General features: G+C 47.5%; 1 protein-coding gene across 1 annotated transcript in view; it reads left to right on the top strand.

The window, feature by feature from the left end:
- TFIP11 (tuftelin interacting protein 11) overlaps nucleotides 1-21,227 on the top strand; it is a 59,281-nt gene that overhangs the window by 31,038 nt on the left and 7,016 nt on the right. Inside the window, exons 11-12 of the mRNA XM_082269868.1 lie at nucleotides 8,218-8,360; nucleotides 18,328-18,493. Of these exons, the coding sequence (XP_082125994.1) occupies nucleotides 8,218-8,360; nucleotides 18,328-18,493 (309 nt within the window). The remainder of the gene's footprint in view (nucleotides 1-8,217; nucleotides 8,361-18,327; nucleotides 18,494-21,227) is intronic.

Raw genomic sequence — 21,227 nt, 5'->3', positions numbered from 1 at the left:
AGCTGGCAGGCCAGCTGGTCCAGGGGCTGCAGTTTATCTGTGATGCCTCTTTGGATGTGGCTCCTCTGATGGCTCGCCTCTCTGTTTTAGCAGAGGTCTTTCGGCGTGTCGTTTTGGCTCAAGTGCTGGTCTGCGGATCAGACTTAAAAAAAGGCCTTGACTGATCTTCCTTTCTAAGGAGATCGCCTATTTGGAGCTACTCTGGATTACATCATTTAAGGCCTCACAGGAGGGAAGAGTACTTTTCTTCCGCAGGCTACTAAGGGCAAGGAACCTCATCATAGACGTGGGCCCTCCTTCTCAGCTCATAAGAAGTTTTTTCGTCCCACAGGGTCAACTGACAAGGGCTCGAAGCCTTTAGGGCCTCTTCAGGAGGATCCAAAGGAACCTGGTCTGACAAGCCAAGATCGGACAAGGCTCCTTCAGCATGAACGTGTGCCCTCACCCGTATCGGAGGTGGGGGGACGTCTTTGCTGGTTTCCGGACCCGTGGACTTCCCTAGTGCAAGACAAGTGGATCCACAAAGTCATTTGGTCCGTCTACAAGATCAAGTTTCACTCTTGTCCTCCAGCAAGGTTTTTTCCTTCCAACTTGCACCTGTCCCAAGACCACTTACAGGACCTGTTCCTTCAAGGGGTGATTGTCCCGGTTCTGACTTCGGAACGTTTTCAGGGTTTTTACTTAAACCTGTTCACAGTCCCCAGAAAGGATGGTAAAGTGCGTCCAATCCTGGACCTCAAGGCGCTAAACTGCTTTGTGCGGGTACAGAAGATCAGAATAGAGTCCATTCGAATGGTGGTGGCATCCCTGCATCTGGGACTTCCTCGCCTCTATCGATATCAAGGATGCCTACCTTCACAATCCAATATGTAAAATAGAAAAAAGTACTGTGCAGCGCTAAAAAATATACTGTATAATAGCATATATATATATATATATATATATATATATATATATATATATATATATATATATATATATATATATGTGAAAAAGCAATAGAGTCCCAAGTGAAATAGCACAAATCATCCAAGGTGAAAAAAGTGATCCAAAAAGGACATCTGGTCCCAACACCAACAGGAGAGGTAATGGTTAAGCGCTCACCGGAACATGTGGACCCAACTTATCATATGATAAAAGGGTCCGGAAGGCTCATGAATATCCTGCAATTCTTCAAGCTATAACACCGTTTGTAGTCGGGGGGTCAAATTGAGACGAGTCTCCTCTTTCTCTCCAGATCACATAAAAATGGCAATCCCAGACAAAAAAAACATAGTGTAATTCCGCTTTGAACGATTTAATGAATAAAAGTACACTTACAAACTTCCGGGATCAAAAAAGCAGTGAATACAGGTCAGGCAATCTGTGACATAATCCTGGCTGCATAAGGCTAAGTCCTCCTATGAGATTGCCTGATCTGTATACCTGTATTCACTGCTTTTTTGATCCCAGATGTTTGTACTTTTATTCATTTATTAAATCGTTCAAAGTGGAATTACACTATGTTTGTTTTGTCTGGGATTGTCATTTTTATGTGATCTGGAGAGAAAGAGGAGACTCATCTCAATTTGACCCCCCGGCTACAAACTTGAATATCCGGTGTTACAGCTTGAAGAATTGCAGGATATTCATGAGCCTTCCTGACCCTTTTATCATATGATAAGTTGGGTCCACATGTTCCGGTGAGCGCTTAACCATTACCTCTCCTGTTGGTGTTGGGATCAGATGTCCTTCTTGAATCACTTTTTTCACCTTGGATGATTTGTGTTATTTCACTTGGGACTTTATTGCTTTTTCACATATATAGATATATATATACAGTGGGTACGGAAAGTATTCAGACCCCCTTAAATTTTTCACTCTTTGTAATATTGCAGCCATTTGCTAAAATCATTTAAGTTCATTCTTCTTCCTCATGAATGTACACATGGCACCCCATACTGACAGAAAAACACAGAATTGTTAACATTGTTGCAGATTTATTAAAAAAGAAAAACTGAAATATCACATGGTCCTAAGTATTCAGACCCTTTGCTGTGACACTCATATATTTAACTCAGGTGCTTTCCATTTCTTCTGATCATCCTTGAGATGGTTCTACACCTTCATTTGAGTCCAGCTGTGTTTGATTATACTGATTGGACTTGATTAGGAAAGCCAAACACCTGTCTATATAAGACCTTCCAGATCACAATGCGTGTTAGAGCAAATGAGAATCATGAGGTCAAAGGAACTGCCTGAAGAGCTCAGAGACAGAATTGTGGCAAGGCACAGATCTGGCCAAGGTTACAAAAAGATTTCTGCTGCACTTAAGGTTCCTAAGAGTACAGTGGCCTCCATAATCCTCAAATGGAAGACGTTTGGGACGACCAGAACCCTTCCTAGAGCTGGCCGTCCGGCCAAACTGAGCTATCGGGGGAGAAGAGCCTTGGTGAGAGAGGTAAAGAAGAACCCAAAGATCACTGTGGCTGAGCTCCAGAGATGCAGTCAGGAGATGGGAGAAAGTTGTAGAAAGTCAACCATCACTGCAGCCCTCCACCAGTCGGGGCTTTATGGCAGAGTGGCCCGACGGAAGCCTCTCCTCAGTGTAAGACACATGAAAGCCTGCATGGGGTTTGCTAAAAAACACCTGAAGGACTCCAAGATGGTGAGAAATAAGATTCTCTGGTCTGATGAGACCAAAATAGAACTTTTTGGCCTTAATTCTAAGCGGTATGTGTGGAGAAAACCAGGCACTGCTCATCACCTGCCCAATACAGTCCCAACAGTGAAGCATGGTGGTGGCAGCATCATGCTGTGGGGGTGTTTTTCAGCTGCAGGGACAGGACGACTGGTTGCAATCGAGGGAAAGATGAATGCGGCCAAGTACAGGGATATCCTGGACAAAAAACTTCTCCAGAGTGCTCTGGACCTCAGACTGGGCCAAAGGTTTACCTTCCAACAAGACAATGACCCTAAGCACACAGCTAAAATAACGAAGGAGTGGCTTCACAACAACTCCGGGACTGTTCTTGAATGGCCCAGCCAGAGCCCTGACTTAAACCCAATTGAGCATCTCTGGAGAGACCTAAAAATGGCTGTCCACCAACGTTTACCATCCAACCTGACAGAACTGGAGAGGATCTGCAAGGAGGAATGGCAGAGGATCCCCAAATCCAGGTGTGAAAGACTTGTTGCATCTTTCCCAAAAAGACTCCTGGCTGTATTAGATCAAAAGGGGGCTTCTACTAAATACTGAGCAAAGGGTCTGAATACTTAGGACCATGTGATATTTCAGTTTTTCTTTTTTAATAAATCTGCAACAATGTCAACAATTCTGTGTTTTTCTGTCAGTATGGGGTGCTATGTGTACATTCATGAGGAAGAAGAATGAACTTAAATGATTTTAGCAAATGGCTGCAATATAACAAAGAGTGAAAAATTTAAGGGGGTCTGAATACTTTCCGTACCCACTGTATATATATATATATATATATATATATATATATGCTATTATACAGTATATTTTTTAGCGCTGCACAGTACTTTTTTCTATTTTGCTTAACAACACATGTCTGTTTTAGTGTGCTAGCTTCTTATATTTGTTTCTAGTTAGTGCAGTTTTTTTTTTTTATCCTTATTTTTACAATCCAATATGTGCCAGTCACCAGCATTTTCTCTGCTTTGCTGAGGGAGAGGAGCATTATCAGTTTGTGGCGTTACCCTTTGGTCTCGCCTCTGCTGCTCAGGTCTTCACAAAAGTGTTAGCCCTGGTGCTAGCCTTACTATGCCAGTGGGGGATTGTGGTACTGGGCTACTTGCATGATCTCCTTCTGTGAGCAGAGTCTCCCTCTGCTCTGGTGGACAACCTGGAGATCACAATTTGACTTCTGCGGGAGTTCGGCTGGATGCCGAACTTTCAGAAGTCTTCTCTGGTTCTGTCCACAAAGCTGGACTATCTGGGACTGACTCTGGACTTGGCCTTAGCCAGAGTGCTCCTTCCTCTGGACAAGCTCCAAAGGCTTGCAATTCGCCTCCTGCTGTCCAACAGATAGTCGTCCCTCTGGACTTGCATACGGGTGCTGGACCTGATGGTGTCTACCTTCGAGGCGGTTCTGTTTGCACAGTTCCATACGAGGTCCCTGCAAAGGGAGATTCTGACCAAAGGGGACAAGACTCCCTCCCCAGTCTCTGGAAAATCAGATCCGGCTGAGTCGGGGAATTAGGGAGTCCTTGATATGGTGGCTACTTTCCCTGGAGCTTTGGCTGGGAAAATTCTTCCTCCCCTTGGTTTGGATAGTGGTCACCACGGATGCCAGCCTGTCCAGCTGGGGTGGCATTCTCGGCAAGCATTTTGCTCAGGAGATCTGGATGCTGGAAGAGTCCAGCCTACCGATCAATGTCTTGGGACGCCGAGCGATCAGACTGTGTCTGGATCATTGGACGGATCGTCTTCAGGGTTGTCCAGTGCGCATTCAATCGGACAATGCCACAGCCGTGGCTTATGTCAATCATCAAGGGGCACAAGAGGTGTCCTGGTGGCTCTGGAGGTAGTTAGCAATCTAAGGTGTGCAGAACGATTTGTTCTAGCCCTCTCTGTTGTACACATTCCTGGGGTGGAAATTTGGCCCGGCTATCTCAGTCAGCAGGCGTTGGACCACGGGGAGTGGTCCCTTAATTCGGAGGTGTTTCATCAGCTGTGTCTCCGGTGGGACACCCCCAAGGTGGATCTGTTGGCCTCTCAGCTCAACAGGTGCAGAGGTTTGTAGCTCGGTCAAGGGATCCTCTGGCAGATACCACAAATGCACTGGTGGCCCAGTGGGGTCAGTATAGGCTGATTTATGTCTTCCCTCAAGCTTCTGCCCAGACTTCTACGCAGGATTGAGCCAGAAGGTATTCCGATCATCTTGGTGGGTTTGGACTGGCCTTGCCAGGCTTAGTACGCCGATCTGGTGCGGCTGGTCGCCGACGTTCCTTGAAAGCTTCCTCTCAGGGAGGATCTTCTGTCCCAGGGACCGATCTTCCATCCTGCTTCACAGTTGCTGGCTTTAACAGCTTGGCTGTTGAACGCCAGGTGCTGAAGGATAGGAGTTTATTTGAGTCAGTGATTCCTACCCTGTTTAAAGCTAGGAAATCTTCTTCTAGGAAGATCTTCCATCATACTTGAAAGATGTACATTGTGTGGTGTGAGTCTCTTGGAGTTCCTCCTTGCTCCTTCTCGTGGCTCAGATCTTAACCTTCCTTCAACAGAGGAGTTGAACAGAAATTGGCCTCGAGTACCATCAAGTGCCAGGTGTCGGCCTTGGCGGTCTTCTTCCGGCAACTTTTGGCCACACACTACCTGGTGCTTACCTTTCTTCAGGGTTTCCGACATTTGGTTCTTCCAGTGCAGGCTCCGTTGCCGCCTTGGGATCTTAATTTGGTGCATTCAGCTCTGCAGAAGCCTCCTTTTGAAAATATTCAGGAGATTCCCCTGCTTACGTCGTCCCAAAAGGTTGCCTTTTTAGTGGCTTTCACTTCTGTTCGCAGGGTGTCAGAACTGGCGGCGTTTATCCTGTCGTTCCCCTTACCTGGTGATTCACAGGGATAAGGTGGTTCTTTGCCGCTGTCCGTCATTCCTTCCTAAGGTTGTGTCTGACTTTCATTTGAATGAAGACATTGTGTTGCCTTCCCTGTGTCCCAGGCCTAAACATCCAAAGGAAATTGCCTTGCATGCCTTGGATGTGGTCCGGGGCAATTAGGGTGTACCTGGCAGCTACCGAATTTTTCAGGAAGCCAGACTCTATTTGTGCTAACCGATGGACCAAGAAAAGGGTTGTCCACTTCCTCTGCGACCATTTCCAGATGGATCAGACAGATGGTGGTTCAGGCCTATTCCATCAGGTTCCTCCTTTCCCTGCCCAGGCGCACTCTACTAGGGTGCTTAGTCCCTCCTGGGCCTTCCGTTGTCAGGCATCAGTGAGGCAGGTTTGCAAGGCGGCCACCTGGTCGTCGGTGCACACTTTCAAAATTTTTATAAAGTGGATGTGTTGGCATCTGCGGATGCTTCCTTTGACCATGAAAGGTTTTGCAGGCTGCTGTTTAAGAGGACCTGATCCTCTTTGAGGGTGTATTGTTTTTTTCAGGTGGGCTCCAGTTGTTCAGTTGAGCCCCTGTTGCCTGGTTGGCTAACGTTTAGCCTTGGGAATTTTTTGGTTGTTCCCACCCCTCATGTTTAACACTGATTTGGGACATCCCATTGGTTATGAATACCAGGAGCTGTGTCTGTCAATGAACGAAAGAGAAAATGGGATTTTTGACTGTGAAATCCATTTCTCTGATGTTCATTGACGAACACAGCATCCACCCCTCTGTGGAGTTATAATTCTCCTGACACTGCTTGTAACAAAACTGAGTGGCTATAGCAGAGAGAGGGAGTATACCCCTTGGGACTGCCCATAGGTGTAGCCAGAATTTTTTTTTCTGCCTAGTGTCCTACTCCTGTAGGGGGCAGTATAACCCAACGGTTATGAGTACCAGGAGCTGTGTGCTACAATGAAATGGATTTTACGGTAAGTAAAAAATCCAATTTTTCTGTACGCGTTCTGCAAGGGTAGAAAAAAAAAAAACAATGGTTCTCTATGTGCCCTGTTCACAATACTATGTGCAGTTTTTTTTCTGCACAGGAAAATAACTGACATGAAATCAACATTGGTGTGGACAGGGCACATAATTGACGTGTATGAAAGCTGATGTCAACGTGCATAAAAACTGACTGAAACGCTAATGACAACTGATGTGAACTGATGTCTCCGCAAGTGAAATCTGCAGTTTTCCCATCAGTTTTCATGCACGTATGGTGTGAATGAGCCCTTAATCTTGCTCTCTGTACTGCTTTGCTATAAAGCTCAGACATGCTGGTAAGAGGGGTTGGACTGGCCTACAATTTTTTTTGGTTTGCCAGTGTCCAAACAGTTAATAATTTCCTGTGTCTCTCCGTGGACCCCAAGGAAATTACTTTCCAGTGATTACAAAAATACTATTGTACAAAATATTATATATTATTTTCTGCCAGAAATCCAGTGAGCTACTAACTTCCTGTAGACCTTTTACACGGGTGCCTCCGTTATGCAGGCTCCGCTAATCCCCGCTGAGAAGGCGAATGACAGGTCCTCTCTGCTGTGCAGAGCGGAGACACACAGTCCCACTCTACTCTAAGGGGAAATCGGGTGGAAATGGACCCTAGTCCGTTTTCATCCGATCCGATTGTTCAGGGGTCTCCAAACTTCCTAAACAAACAAAAAAAAGTTTACTGTCCTTCAGACTTAAGGGGGGCCAGACTGTGGACATTGGAAGTAGAAAAGGTCCCGTAGGTGTAAGGGCTCTTTCACATGGATCATGGATCATTACATTGTGATCCGCTCCGGCACTTTTTGTTTTTCTCACGGAGCGGACGACATTTGGGTCATCCGCTCCGTATGTCCGCGTATCATCCCATCTGTTTGCGGATGATATACGGACATAATGTATGTCTATGGGCATTGCGGATGTCAGCGGACACCGCGGACATCCGATTTTGCATCCGTTCCATTTTTAAACGGAACAAAAATAGGGTTCTGTTCCATTCCAAAAAACGGAACAGAACTGAAAGGATGAAAATCGGATGTCAGCAGATGGTCATCCGCTGACATCCGCAATGCCGTTGACATACATTATGTCCGTATATCATCCGCAAAAAAATAGGATGATTTACGGACATGCGGAATGCCCGTGTGAAAGGGCCCTAAGTGGGAGGAATAGCAACCCATCTTGGTGTAATTGAAAGGAATTTTACCCCATTGCTGGAGTCATTGGGCCCATTTGCTGGTGTCTTTGGGAGGAATTGTGCACCTTTATTGGTGTCAGTGGGGGGGAAATTATACCTCGTTGGTATCAGTGGATGAAAATAGTTTCCCAAGTGCTGGATAAAAGCAAGCAATGGGCCACTTTTGGCCCCCGGGCTGCAGTTTTGAGACCACTGTGATAGAAGGATGGAAAATTGAACCACCATCCATCTGGGTTTGATTGGATGTCGTTGGGTGTCCGCTGGCATCCGCCGCTCCATAGGGGAGACTGGAGACTCCAATCAGGTCCGCCTTTCAGTTTTTCAGGATTCAACTAATCGGAAAGCCCATGTGAAAGGGGTCTTTAAATGTGCAGTTATTCTTTAACGGTCACACTTGTATGTTTGTTTATTGGAGGTCTTGTTGTGTTTGGTAGGCATGTGCATGGCAGAATTCGTCATTAATCCTCATCAGCAGCACATGGACGTCTTCCTGTGGGTGATGGATTGGGAGGGGATGATCTCTCTGTCCGGTCTCGTAGGGCTCCTGGAGAAACATTTCTTCCCTAAGTGGTTGCAGGTAAGTGGATTATAGCCTCCGCTCACACTTTGTACCATCGTAGCCTGGCACAGCTATAAAGACCCTGCTGGGAGCTATAAGTGTTCCAATCACTCAAACTTCCTGGGTATTGCTCTCTCCGTGATGTAACTTCTTTAAATCCTGCTGCGAACTGCCAGAATTAAGTTTCTCTTTAACTTAATGCTTGAGTTTGTAACTAATCCAATTCATATTTCACAACTTGAAATAAAACTAATCCCATTAATTCATCCCATGTGGAACAAATTGATTTGGATTGGATGTTTATTCTTACAATGATATTATACAAGCTTACAAGAATATCATTTACATAAATTCTTAGAGCTGTTAAAGAGACAAAGGTAATAATCTAACACTCATTTCTGTTGCCCAAACAACGTAACAGAGTTATTGAAGTTTGTGATGTAGTTGGTGTAAAGAACCTGATTTTACCAACAATTTTTGGGACATTTCAATTACTGCAAAATCTGTTTTCTGCAGAAAAAAAAAGGGGGGGGGGGGTTTCTTGCTGATCACTTTTTAAAAAAATGCTAGTTGACTGGCTGCCATTCTAATCTTTAATACTTAGAGTATCTAATCGAGTACCTTTGCGTTATACATACTTTTTCCGGGTTAGGGATTCAGAACGCACAATAGCCAGAGGCTGGACAGCCAGGTAGGTAGCTTTTTCAGAAGGAGGTCACCAGAGACAGCATCTGTGCCTATGAAAATAAGGAGTTGATGGCAGATATGTTAAAGGCCAATCCAAACTATTGTAAAAGGAATAAAGCACAAGCATTAGGAAATTGTTTTACGTATTTTGACACTGGCTACTGTTTAATCTAACTATGCAATGCACCCCCTCCCACTGCATGGGCTAAATACTTGTTTGGCTGTGGCGGGGGGTAGGTAGGAGTACAAATTACTTTATTCCTTGATCCCCCAGCAGTCAGCACTCTTCTCCACTGTCCAACGCTCCTGAATGTGGGCATCCCTTACTTTGTTTACGTACAATGCAAGACTGCTGGTCTTGCAATATAATTAATTTTATTTTATACATACAGTATCTCACAAAAGTGAGTACACCCCTCACATTGTTGTAAATATTTTATTATGTATTTTCTTTTCAATAGTTTTTATTACATTTTCAAAACATCAAACACAAGATACAGTACAGGTAGACGTAATGGCTGTATAGCAATGAACAGATACAGTAAATACACTAGAGTATACCATGCAAAACCATTGTGGATAAGGATTTAGAGCCCCCAGTACCTAACAACTGGGCCCCCCCGGAGACCGGGCCCCAGCCTAATCCCCCCGCGTCGAGCTGAAGGGTCGGGCCGCCCGGACCACCCCCAAGGGGATCAATACTGTGGTCCCGCGCCCTCCCCTCCCTCCCCCGCAGGAGCCGAGACCCAGCCCCCAGCGTATACCCAGTCCCTCCTGGAGCTAACAAGAGGTGCATCTGCGAAGAACCGTAACTCTAGCATGCTTTATTACATTACGTTTGCAATAACCACGTAACTAGACATGTGGACCATCAACCGGACGGTCTAAACAACAGCCTCAAATATAAACATATGTCATCATTAATAATATGATCAAGTAAGGATCAAGCCCGAACGAGAGGAAAACCCCTCAGCTCGGGTACTTTAGCAACCAAGGATTCCATTCGCGATCAAACAGCAGGCTTCTATCGTTGGAGTTGGCAAAGAACTGTTCGTAGGAGTAGTGGGTTTTAACCCTATTTATGACATCCACTACCGTGGGTGCATCAGCAGACCTCCATGCTGCGGTGACAGACATCCTAGCAGCTGTAAGTATGTGTGAGGTTACACAACGAAACGGTCGCGGAACCTTATCAATACCCAAGTTCAATAGAGCTAGGGCTCGGGACATGGACAGCGATATTCCAGTTATGGAGATAATTAGTGCAAACACCGCTGCCCAATATCCTCTCAGCTTCCTACACTGCCACAGTAGATGGAATAGTGTGCCCTTACCCCCACACCCCCTCCAGCATGAGATGGGCGCATCCTTAAACATCTTTGCCATCTTCACAGGTGTCAGATAACTACGGTGGAAAAATTTGAGAGCCACCTCCCAGTGATTAGTACAATGCGTAAATGTGTAAAAGGAGCGAATAGCCAGCCGCCACTCCAGCTCCGAAAATGCCACTGAAAGGTCGCTCTCCCATGCCACCATACTAGCCGACTTAACCCACCCATGCTGGAGGTGCAGACGATGGTAGAACCACGACAACCCCTTCGTTTTACGGTACTCTTTGTGCAAGTAGTCCCAGATCTCGGAGGGCACCTCAATAGTCGGGTTAGGATACTTAATGTGGTAATGGTGTAGCTGTGCATGAAAGAAGGAGGACGGGGTTCCGACCTTCCTACGGACATCGTGGTATGTGAAGGTATCCGGGAACAGTGTCCGCGGAATTTTCAGGGAGGGAAGCAGGAACTGATAGGCCGCCAGTGTTAATTCTTAGCTATCGGTGTTCCCCCCATCCTCTGCACCTCCCCCCAAGCGCCCAGTGTGGCCCGCAGAGAGGACAGGCTGGGAATGTGCACCTCCCTTTTCGTCAATGCGGCCTGAAGCAAAGATGGTAGATCTCGATGCGCCACCATTGCCCTTTCTAGCAACACCCACAGCTTGTCCGAAGCTGGATCGAACCAAGCTCTCGCCTGGTCCAAAAGAGCAGCAGAGTGGTAGGACCTAAGATGTGGGAAGCGGGAAGCCCACCCCCCCAGCCGACCTAGATTTAAGTAACGTGGAGTATGCCAATTTAGGTACCTTACCCCCCCATAGAAATTTCCGAAAGAGCTTATCCATACCTCGAAAGAAGGCTTCCGGCAACGATATTGGGAGCGTCCTAAAATAGTACAGTATCTTGGGAAGCGCTACCATCTTGAGGGCAGCTATGCGGCCCATCCAAGAAAGATCGTAGGACGCAATGTGCTGCAAGTCCCCCGCAACAATTGATTGTAGTTTAGCAAAATTGGTCTGATATGTTAAGGATGTCGGCGCCACTAAGGAGATACCCAGATACGTAAGGGACTTGTTAGTCCATTAAAAGGGGTATTTCAATTTCAGGAACTTCAAGATCGGAGGGTTCAGGGAGAGTGGTAAGCACACGGACTTAGTGACATTAAGTTTGTAGTAAGAGACTGTCCCAAACCTGTCTAGCTGTTGTTGTAAGTAGTGCAATGATTTCACAGGGGAAGTTAAGGTCAGGATCACATCATCCGCAAAAAGTCAGATTTTGTGATCCTTACCCCCCACGTAAATCCCAGTTATATTAGGGTCGCTCCTAATCGCCTCAGCCAGAGGTTCCATAACCAAAGAAAAAATCAAGGGGGAAAGGGAACACCCCTGACGGGTCCCATTTGTAATATTAAAATTAGATGATAGAGCACTTGATGTAAATACCCTAGCTGAGGGCCTGGTGTACAGTGCCGAGATAGCCGAGAAGATGTTCCCCCTCAACCCGAATTTAGCTAGCGTCGCTCTGAGGTACCCCCAGTGAACCCTATCGAACGCTTTTTCAGCATCCAATGTCCGGAACACCGAGGGCACCTTCCGAGTTTCAGCTATCTGCACCAGGTCCAACATCCTCCTGGTACCATCCGGCGCCTGCCTCCCTTTCACAAAGCCAACTTGGTCAGCCTTGACCAGGTGAGGAGTCACCTCAGCTAGTCTGACCACTAGTATTTTGGCATACAGCTTGAGGTCGGTGTTTAAAAGGGAAATGGGGCGAAAATTCTGAGGGGCATCTGGCGCCTTCCCAGGTTTTGGGAGTGCCACGATAACCGCCTGGAGCATCTCTTCAGGGAAGGAGGAGCGCTGAGCAGCAGCGTTAAACACCTTACTCAGATATGGAGACAGGACCTGACTGAAGGCCTTATAGTATTCTGAAGAGAAGCCGTCCGCCCCGGGTGATTTATTGGAGGGCAGAGAAGCTATGGCCAGTTGGATTTCCTCTTCGGTTATGGGGGCATTAAGGGATTGCAGCATATGGTCCGTAACCCCTGGGAGATGAAGGGAATCTAGGAAGTCGGCAATAAGGGAATCCGTAGGCTGTGGGGTGGTCATGTCATCCTGGAGATTATATAATGAGGTATAGTAACTTGAGAAAACGTTAGCGATCTCAGTAGGGTGTCGCACCTGATTACCAGAAACGGGATCGGTGATGGAGGCCAGCTTAGTTTTTTGTTGTCTTTTCCTTAAGTAGTTAGCTAACATTTTCCCCGACTTGTTCCCTTGAGAATAATGCCTCGCTTTAGTGCGGAAGAGGAGGTGTTGATGTTCCTCCATAAGTTTAGCCCTAACCTGCAGTCTACAGCTCGTGAGGTCTCGCAACAAGAGCTGAGAGGGATTCTAGTGCTTTAAGTTTCTCCATTAGGGCCCTAAACGCCACTGTTCTTGCCCTTTTAGCCCTAGAAGCCTGCTGAATGAGCAACCCTCTCGAGAACGCCTTATGAGCGCACCACAGTTGAAAAACGTCCATCCCAGGGGTGTCATTATCCCCAAAGTAGTCCCTTATCTGACCACCCAGTCGGTCCCTATGGACGGGGTCCCGGAGCAAAGAGACATTATTGCGCCACAAATGCACAGGCACCGTCGCGTGAGACTCCGAGACCGCCACCGAAACCGGCGCGTGGTCAGACCATGAGATAGAATGAATCACAGATTTTTCCGCTGCCCTCAAAAATTGCAAATCGGCCACAAACAAATCCAGCCGTGAATAAGATTTGTGGGGGGCCGAGAAGTAGGTAAAATCCCGTTCCGTGGAGTTAAGGCAACGCCACACATCGTACAGATCAGAGGCATGCAAGAACCGTTGCAGAGTGGCCCTTGCACGTCCCTGAGCCGGAGAGCAATCCTGTTCCCGGTCCACCACACATTTAAAATCCCCACAATACACCGTTAGGCCTTTCTTCACGCGATCCACCTTCTTGACTAATGCTTTAAAGAATTTGATCTGGTCCTTGTTCGGGGCATAAAGATTTACAATTGTATATGTAGTGTTGTTGATGTCGCAAATCAATATCAAATATCGACCTGCCTCATCTGACACCGCCTCATGTAGCTGAAAGGCCACGGATTGTTTAACAGCGGTGAACACCCCCTTTTTTTTGGATTCCCCAGAAGAGACAAATATATGAGGATAAGACTTATCCGTGCATTTAGGTGGGTTTGATCGCGTGAAGTGGGTCTCCTGCACACATATAACATCACCCTTGAGGGTGCGAGCTTCTCTCCAGAGGGACCTACGTTTGAACGGGCTGTTCAGTCCATGGGCGTTAATAGAGACAATTTGGATTACCATTTAAAAGGTTACAGTAATGATCAATGCAGTGGACGCGTCCAAAAGATATGCAGAGATCAGAACTCTGTAAGTCATAGTGGGGGACCATGGGTAGTCTCCAACAGTAGCGACCAAACCAAAAATGGAGGGCAACAATAGGCCGAGGCCTTTACAGTACCTGCAGTCCATGTAGAGCAAGTTCAGAACTGAGCAACCTGTCCTCGCTGGTGCAAGTGAACCATGGGAATCCTTGGTTACAGGGTGAGTGGTTTCCAGGTGTAAGTAGCTTGCAAAGAGGCTGAAGAAACAAAAAAAACAGGGTAGAACAAAACATGAAAGTAACAAAAGCAATACACCAAAAACTTGGGGTAAACCCCATCATGCGATTCAATCGCAGGTAGTGGTGAGGGGGGTAATAGCACCGGCCTCCCGGATACCCCTTGAACTCCAGCATGTCGGTCAGGGAGAAAAAAATAAGGAAACCGACAGACCCCCTAGGACCTTTCTAGACCTGCTAAAGGGACCTCCAGAGGGAAGGGACATGCCAGTAGAACCGTCGTATCCAGCTGGAAGAGACAGGAAGTTCATCTGGTGACTCGACGCCATTCAGGTTCAAGTCGAGCTGGCGGATCTGTACTCGGCGGTGAGCCCTGCTGATCCGGGATAATTCCCCACTGCTTGGTCAGCGCAAAGCCCTCATGCACTGAGCGGATGACATGTGTGCGGCCCTCCTTGATTATAAGCAGCTTGGTAGGGAATCCCCAGGAGTAGGCAATGTTGTTGTTCCGGAGTAGCTTGGTCAAGGGAACAAGTTTCCTCCTCGCCGCCATGGTGAACTGAGACAGGTCTGCGTAGACTGATAGATCATGATACGGGTCCGGCAGCGGGGAATGCTTCCGCGCGAACCTCATGAGATCGTCTTTGACGTGAAAAAAATGAATGCGGGCAATGACATCCCGTGGTACCATGTCTGGAAAAGATGTTGCGGTTTTGGCAAGCGGTGAGCCCGATCCACCACTACTTCCGCCACGGGCGTGTCAGGCATCAGGGCCAAAAGCATGGCTTGGACATAAGGCCTCAGTTCTGATGGGGGAATAGACTCTGGGACCCCCCGAAGTTTAACATTGTTTCGGCGGGCCCTGTCCTCCAGGTCCGCCATCTTGCTTTTCAGGGCCTCTAGGTCATCATCCTTCTCGTTATGAGCGTCAACTAATTCGTTATGGGCTAGTGTGAACTCCTCCATTTTGGATTCCAAATGGTCCACTCTGCCCCCGAGCTCAACTACTTCAGTTTTGATACCATTGACACAGGCCACAATTTCCCTATGAAAAGCGCCGTTGATAGTGAGGAGCATTTCCTTCATAGTGGCATCTGTGAGAGGCTGCCCTGTAGTAGGAAAGTCTTTAAAGTTCTCATAGAACTCCAATGTGCTGTTCAGGGATCCCTCCCCCGCCCGCTCATCTCCTGCCCATCTGTGGCTTTCAGACCGCTTGGGCGCCGATTTGTGGGGGCTGTGGGATGGTGAGATCCCCTGGGATGACTTGCTGCTTGCGGCAGGGGAGACAGAGCCGGAGGCCCGCTCATGATCCCGCTGCGCTCCGCCGGAGGCTCCGGCGCCTAGGGCCTGCAAGGAGGTCTCGGCGCCATCTTGCGAGCGCGGGGTACTAGAGGAGGCGAAGAAGTCCGTCAGTTTGCGGGGCGCCCCGCGGTCTTTGCGCTTCCTCATTGTGGTCTAGAGGTTCCCGGGTGACTTAGGTGGGGATTAGGAGCCGAAGATGCTTACCCACGTCACTTGGTTGTCGGTGGAGATACCGGGAGAGACGGAGCTCGGATCTTATGCGGCCATCTCCTTCGGCTGCCGGCCACGCCCCCTTATTATGTATTTTCATGTGACAACACTGAAGAAATTACTCTTTGCGACAATAGTGAGTGTACAGCTTGTATAACAGTGTAACTTTGCTGTCCCCTCAAAATAACTCAACATACAGCCATTAATGTCTAAACCGCTGGCAACAAAAGTGAGTACACCTCTAAGGGAAAATGTCTAAATTGGGCCCAATTAGGCATTTTCCCTCCTCGATGTCATGTGACTTGTTAGTGTTACAAGGGCTCAGGTGTGAATGGGGAGCAGGTGTGTTAAATTTGGTGTTATCGCTCTCACGCTCTCGCACTGGAAGTTCAACATGGCACCTCATGGTAAAGAACTCTCTGAGGATCTGAAAAAAAAATAATTTTTGCTCTACCTAAAAAGATGGCTATAGGAAAGATTGCCAAGGCCCTGAAACTGAGCTGCAGCATGGTGGCCAAGACCATACAGCGGTTTAACAGGACAGGCTCCACTCAGAACTGGCCTCGCCATGGTTGACCAAAGAAGTTGAGTGCAGGTGCTCAGCGTCATATCCAGAGGTTGTCTCTGGGAAATAGACGTATGAGTGCTGCCAGCATTGCTGCAGAGGTTGAAGGGGTGGGGGGTCAGCCTGTCAGTGCTCAGACCATAAGCTGCATACTGCATCAAATTGGTCTGCATGGCTGTCATCCCAGAAGGAAGCCTCTTCTAAAGATGATGCACAAGAAAGCCCCCGCAAACAGTTTGCTGAGACAAGCAGACTAAGGAAATTAATTACTGGAACCATGTCCTGTGGTCTGATGAGACCAAGATAAACTTATTTGGTTCAGATGTGTCAAGTGTGTGTGGCGGCTACCAGGTGAGGAGTACAAAGACAAGTGTGTCTTGCCTACAGTCAAGCATGGTGGTGGGAGTGTCATGGTCTGGGGCTGCATGAGTGCTGCCGACACTGAGGAGCTAAAGTTCATTGCGGGAACCATGAATGCCAACATGTACTGTGACATACTGAAACAAAGCAGTATTCCAACATAATGACCCCCAACACACCTCCAAGATGACCACTGCCTAGCTAAAGAAGCTGGGGGTAAAGGTGATGGACTGGCCAAGCATGTCTCCAGACCTAAATCCTATTGACCATCTGTGGGGCATCTGCAAACGGAAGGTGGAAGAGCACAAGGTCTCTAACATCCACCAGCTTCATGATGTCGTCATGGAGGAGTGGAAGAGGACTCCAGTGGCAACCTGTGAAGCTCTGGTGAACTTCATGCCCAAGAGGGTTAAGGCAGTGCTGGAAAATAATGGCCACACAAAATATTGACACTTTGGGCCCAATTTGGACATTTCCACTTAGGGGTGTAATCACTTTTGTGGACTGCGGTTTAGACATTAATGGCTGCGTGTTGAGTTATTTTGAGGGGGCAGCAAATTTACACTGTTATACAAGCTGTACACTCACTACTTTACATTGAAGCAAAGTGTCATTTCTTCAGTGTTGTCACATGAAAAGATAGAATAAAATATTTACAAAAATGTGAGGGGTGTACTCACTTTTGTGAGATACTGTTTGTGCACAGTGGTTGTAACCTCCCAAAAAAAAGAGCTCCTGTCCCCTTATAGGAGATTAAACAGCACAGTGCAGTGCTGTCCAACCTGTCTCTCTCTAAGCTGTAAAAAACCTGGTCGATCCTGACCGTTCCTGTGTCCCCCTCTGTGTGCTGACCACAATAGTGGGCTGCTGAGCCCTAAATAATGTGGCCAGTTTATGTGCCTCCATCATCTGCAGCTTTTGTCTCTACCCCCCCCCCCCCTGCCTGCCTATCTGCTCCTGTGTCTGTGAGCTGTGGCCCCCCCACCGCTATTTAGTAGCAAAGTAAACAAAAAAAAAATGTCACTGCCAGCCCCTCTGTTTTATTCATCCATAACATACTGTGTAAGGCCCCTTTCACACTGAAGAGTTCGTCGGTGGACTCCGTTTTTATCAGCGGGGGATCGGTCCGCCATACCCCCGCTGAGCAGGCGGATGGCAGCTCTGTCTCTGCGCTGTGTGCGGAGACAAAGCTGTCGGGTCCCCACTGTTCTTTATGTTGGAATCAGATGAGAACGGACCGCCTGTCCGTTCTCATCCGATCCGCTAGACAGATGGAAAATAGGGTTTCCATCCGTCCAGATTTGACGGACCGGATTGGATCAGATGTCAGCGGACATGTCTCCGCTGGCATCCGATGCCCCATAGAGAGTCATGGGGCATCTGTTCAGATCCGCCTGAAAAATTGACAGGCGGATCTGAACAGTCCTCTAGTGTGAAAGGGGCCTTAGTGTTCGTTGAAAACGTAGCCTCTGAATACATTTTTTCAGAGCTCTTCAGGCCGGTTACGTGACTCCCGGCCGCTCTCCTCCCTTATCTAAGGGTTACAGTGGGAGGGGCTAAACTGCCAGCACAGCAGTCACGTGACCTCCCCGGCTGACACCAGAGGGAAATCGGGACCCCTCCCACTGTAGCCTGTAAATGGAGTAGGAGAGCGTCCAGCCAGAAGAGATCTGAAAAAAAGGATTTAGAGGCTCTGTTTTCACTTACACGGTGTGTTATGGAGGGATTAAAAAGAAGGGCTGGCAGTGATTTTTTATTTATTTTTTTTTTTTAAAGGTTACAAACACTTTAAACCTGTGCTTTGCAACAATGCTCCTTTTACACAGTCATTGCAACCTAAAGGCACAAAAAAAATGTTTTTGTCCTGCAGTCAGGCACCTTAGTATATTATTCCATTTCATGATATGAATAACATTGTTATTGTTCCTCTTCTTAACAGGTGTTGTGTTCCTGGCTCAGCAATAGCCCCAACTATGAGGAGATCACCAAGTGGTACCTGGGCTGGAAGTCCATGTTCTCAGATCAGGTGTTGGCTCATCCAGGTATCAAAGAGCGCTTTAACGAGGCCTTGGACATCATGAACAGAGCTGTGGCTTCCAATGTTGGTGAGTGCAGATATGTATTGTATGAACTGATGGACCTGTCAGCAAGGCAATATTGGGTAAAATCATAGAAGGCAGATAAAAGAATGCAAGTTAATAGGAGGTAAAGCCTAAAGCGGAACTTCACCCAAAAAGAGAAGTTCTGCTTTACGCCCTCATGTCAAAGGTCCCAGAAGGCTGTGGGACCATTCACAAAGTGCAGCCCCGCTTGCGCATGCCCAGTATGAAGCCGGCTGTGAAGCTGCAAGCTGTCACAGCCATTTTCCTACACTAAAGATTAGAGGTGCGCATCTTCACTGGTCTCACGATTCGATTCGATTACGATTATCCTGTCAACGATTCGATTAGATTCCGCGATGCATCACGATTACTGCCTGTGGTTTTCATTAAAAAAATTCAAGCTATCAAATGAACTCCATTTTTTATTTTATCTGCTCTTAAAAAAAAAAAAAAAACAGGAGTTAGACTTACCGGTAACTCTGTTTCTAGGAGTCGTCCAGGACAGCATAGGAGATATGTTCTCCACCTTCGGAGACAGGAAACACAAAGAATCAGGTGAATAAAGGGGCGGACACCCACCATCTTCCCCAGTCTTTATCCGAGAACTCCCCGGACATGGCTTCTGAAACAAGACAAAAACACTCGCCCACAGTTATAACAGCATATAGGGAGGGAATCCCTGCTGTCCTGGACAACTCCTAGAAACAGAGTTACCGGTAAGTCTAACTCTGTTTTTTCTCTAGTTGTCTGTCCAGGACAGCACAGGAGAGGATCAATGAGAACTTACCAGATTAGCGTGGGACTACCGCCTGAAGGACCTTCCTTCCAAACGCTTGGTCCTGCGCAGAGAGAAGGTTCAGTCTGTAGTGCTTAATGAATGTAAAGAAGCTAGACCACGTGGCCACTCTGCAAATTTGTTCTGTTGTTGCCCTGGCTCGCTCGCCCAAGAGGCAGATAACGCCCGCATGGAGTGAGCCAACAGAGAGAAAGGACACTCTTTGTCTAAACCTTTATAGGCTTCCACTATCGCCTGTTTAATCCATCGGACAATAGTGTTTTTTGAAGCTTGCTGTCCCCTATTTTTACCGGAATGCAATACAAACAGAGCATTCGATTTCCTAAAGCCCATGGACAAATCTAAATAGCGTAATACACAGACCCTTACATCTAAGGCCCCTTTCACACATCCGATCCGCCTGTCAGTTTTTCAGGCAGACCTGATCGGATGCTCCATGCATCCCTATGGGGCAGCGGATGTCAGCGGAGACATGTCTGCTGACACCCGCTGCTATCCGATCCTCTCCGTGAAATCCAGATGGATGGAAACCCTATTTTCCATCCGTCCAGCAGATCAGATTGGATGGGACCGAATGAGAACGGAAAGGTGGTCCGTTCTCATCCGATCTCCCCATAGAGGACGGTGGGGAATCTGACCGCTCAGTCTCCTCATACAGAGCGGGGATGGAGCTGTAATCAGCCTGCTCAGCACGGATCGGCGAATCGATCCCCCGATAAGCAGAAAGGACTCCATCGACGGAACGGACCATGTGAAAGGACCCTAAAAGATGAAATTCTGCTTCATTAGGATTGGTAGGGGATGCACAGAAGGAGGGTAACACAATCTCCTGAGCCCTGTGGAACCTGGAGGCCACTTTAGGTAGGAATCCCAAATCTGTACGCACCACCAACCTGTCTTCAAAAATTTGGAGAAAAGGTTCCTTGACTGAAAGCACCTGTAACTCACTAATGCGCCTGGCTGTCAGAATCGCAACCGGGAAGGCCGTCCTAAGGGCAGTATACTTCAATGACAGGTCTTCATCCTGCAAAAGTTTTATCAAGCCCTGCAGTACTATTGATAACTCCCATTTAGGAAGAACTCTAAATGGAACTGGTCTCATTCTGGATAATCCCTTAAAGAACCTAGCTACTAAAGATTCTAAGGCCAGGGATTTCTCCAGAAATACAGATGATGCCGCCAATGACCTTTGTCCTCCCCGTCCAGCAAGAATTCAAGGATGGCTGGAACACCGACCGCCCGGTTTCTGGTGCCCAGCCAAGAACAAAAAACTTCCAATATTTGAAATAAATTGCCTGGGTGACTTTCTTTCTACTAGAAAGAATCGTGTGGACCACTTTATCTGAAAGTCCTTTTGACTTCAAAAGACTTTCTTCAGACACCAGGCTGCCAATCTCATGCTCTGAATTTTTGGTAGCTGAATCGGTCCCTTGGACAGCAGGTCCTCCCTCCCGGGTAACATGGGGGGAGGGCCCACTGCCAGACGTAACAGAGACGAGAGCCAAGGCCTTTTTGGCCAAAACAGCACTACCAGGATTAAGGTGGTGTCCTCCTGGATGAATTTCTTCAGAATCAGGGGAATAAGTTTGAACTGGGGAAAGGCATAGCTCAGGTGAAAAGTCCAGAGCCAGGGCATCTACCCCTATGGCTCCCCCGTCTTTCTCCAAGGAGAAATACCTTGGAACTTTGTTGTTCGACCTGCTGGAGAACAGATCTATGTCCGGAAGGCCCCACCTCAGGGTCACTAACTGGAAGACTTCCCTGTTTACAGACCACTGTGACTCCAGCACCCGATGCAGCTTAAAAAGCCTGCCATCCCGTTGTCCACTCCCCTGAGGTGGACTGCGGAAATTGAGCTCAGATTCACTTCTGCCCAAGAAAAGAGGTTCGCTGCCAGTTGCATCAATGACGGGCACCATGTCCCTCCTTGTTTGTTGAAAT

The sequence above is a fragment of the Pelophylax lessonae genome, assembly GCF_965119305.1.
Source record: "Pelophylax lessonae genome assembly, chromosome: 10".
Lineage (NCBI taxonomy): Eukaryota > Metazoa > Chordata > Amphibia > Anura > Ranidae > Pelophylax > Pelophylax lessonae.
Note: the sequence above shows the minus strand (reverse complement) of the source record. Positions and strands in the feature narration are given on the sequence as shown.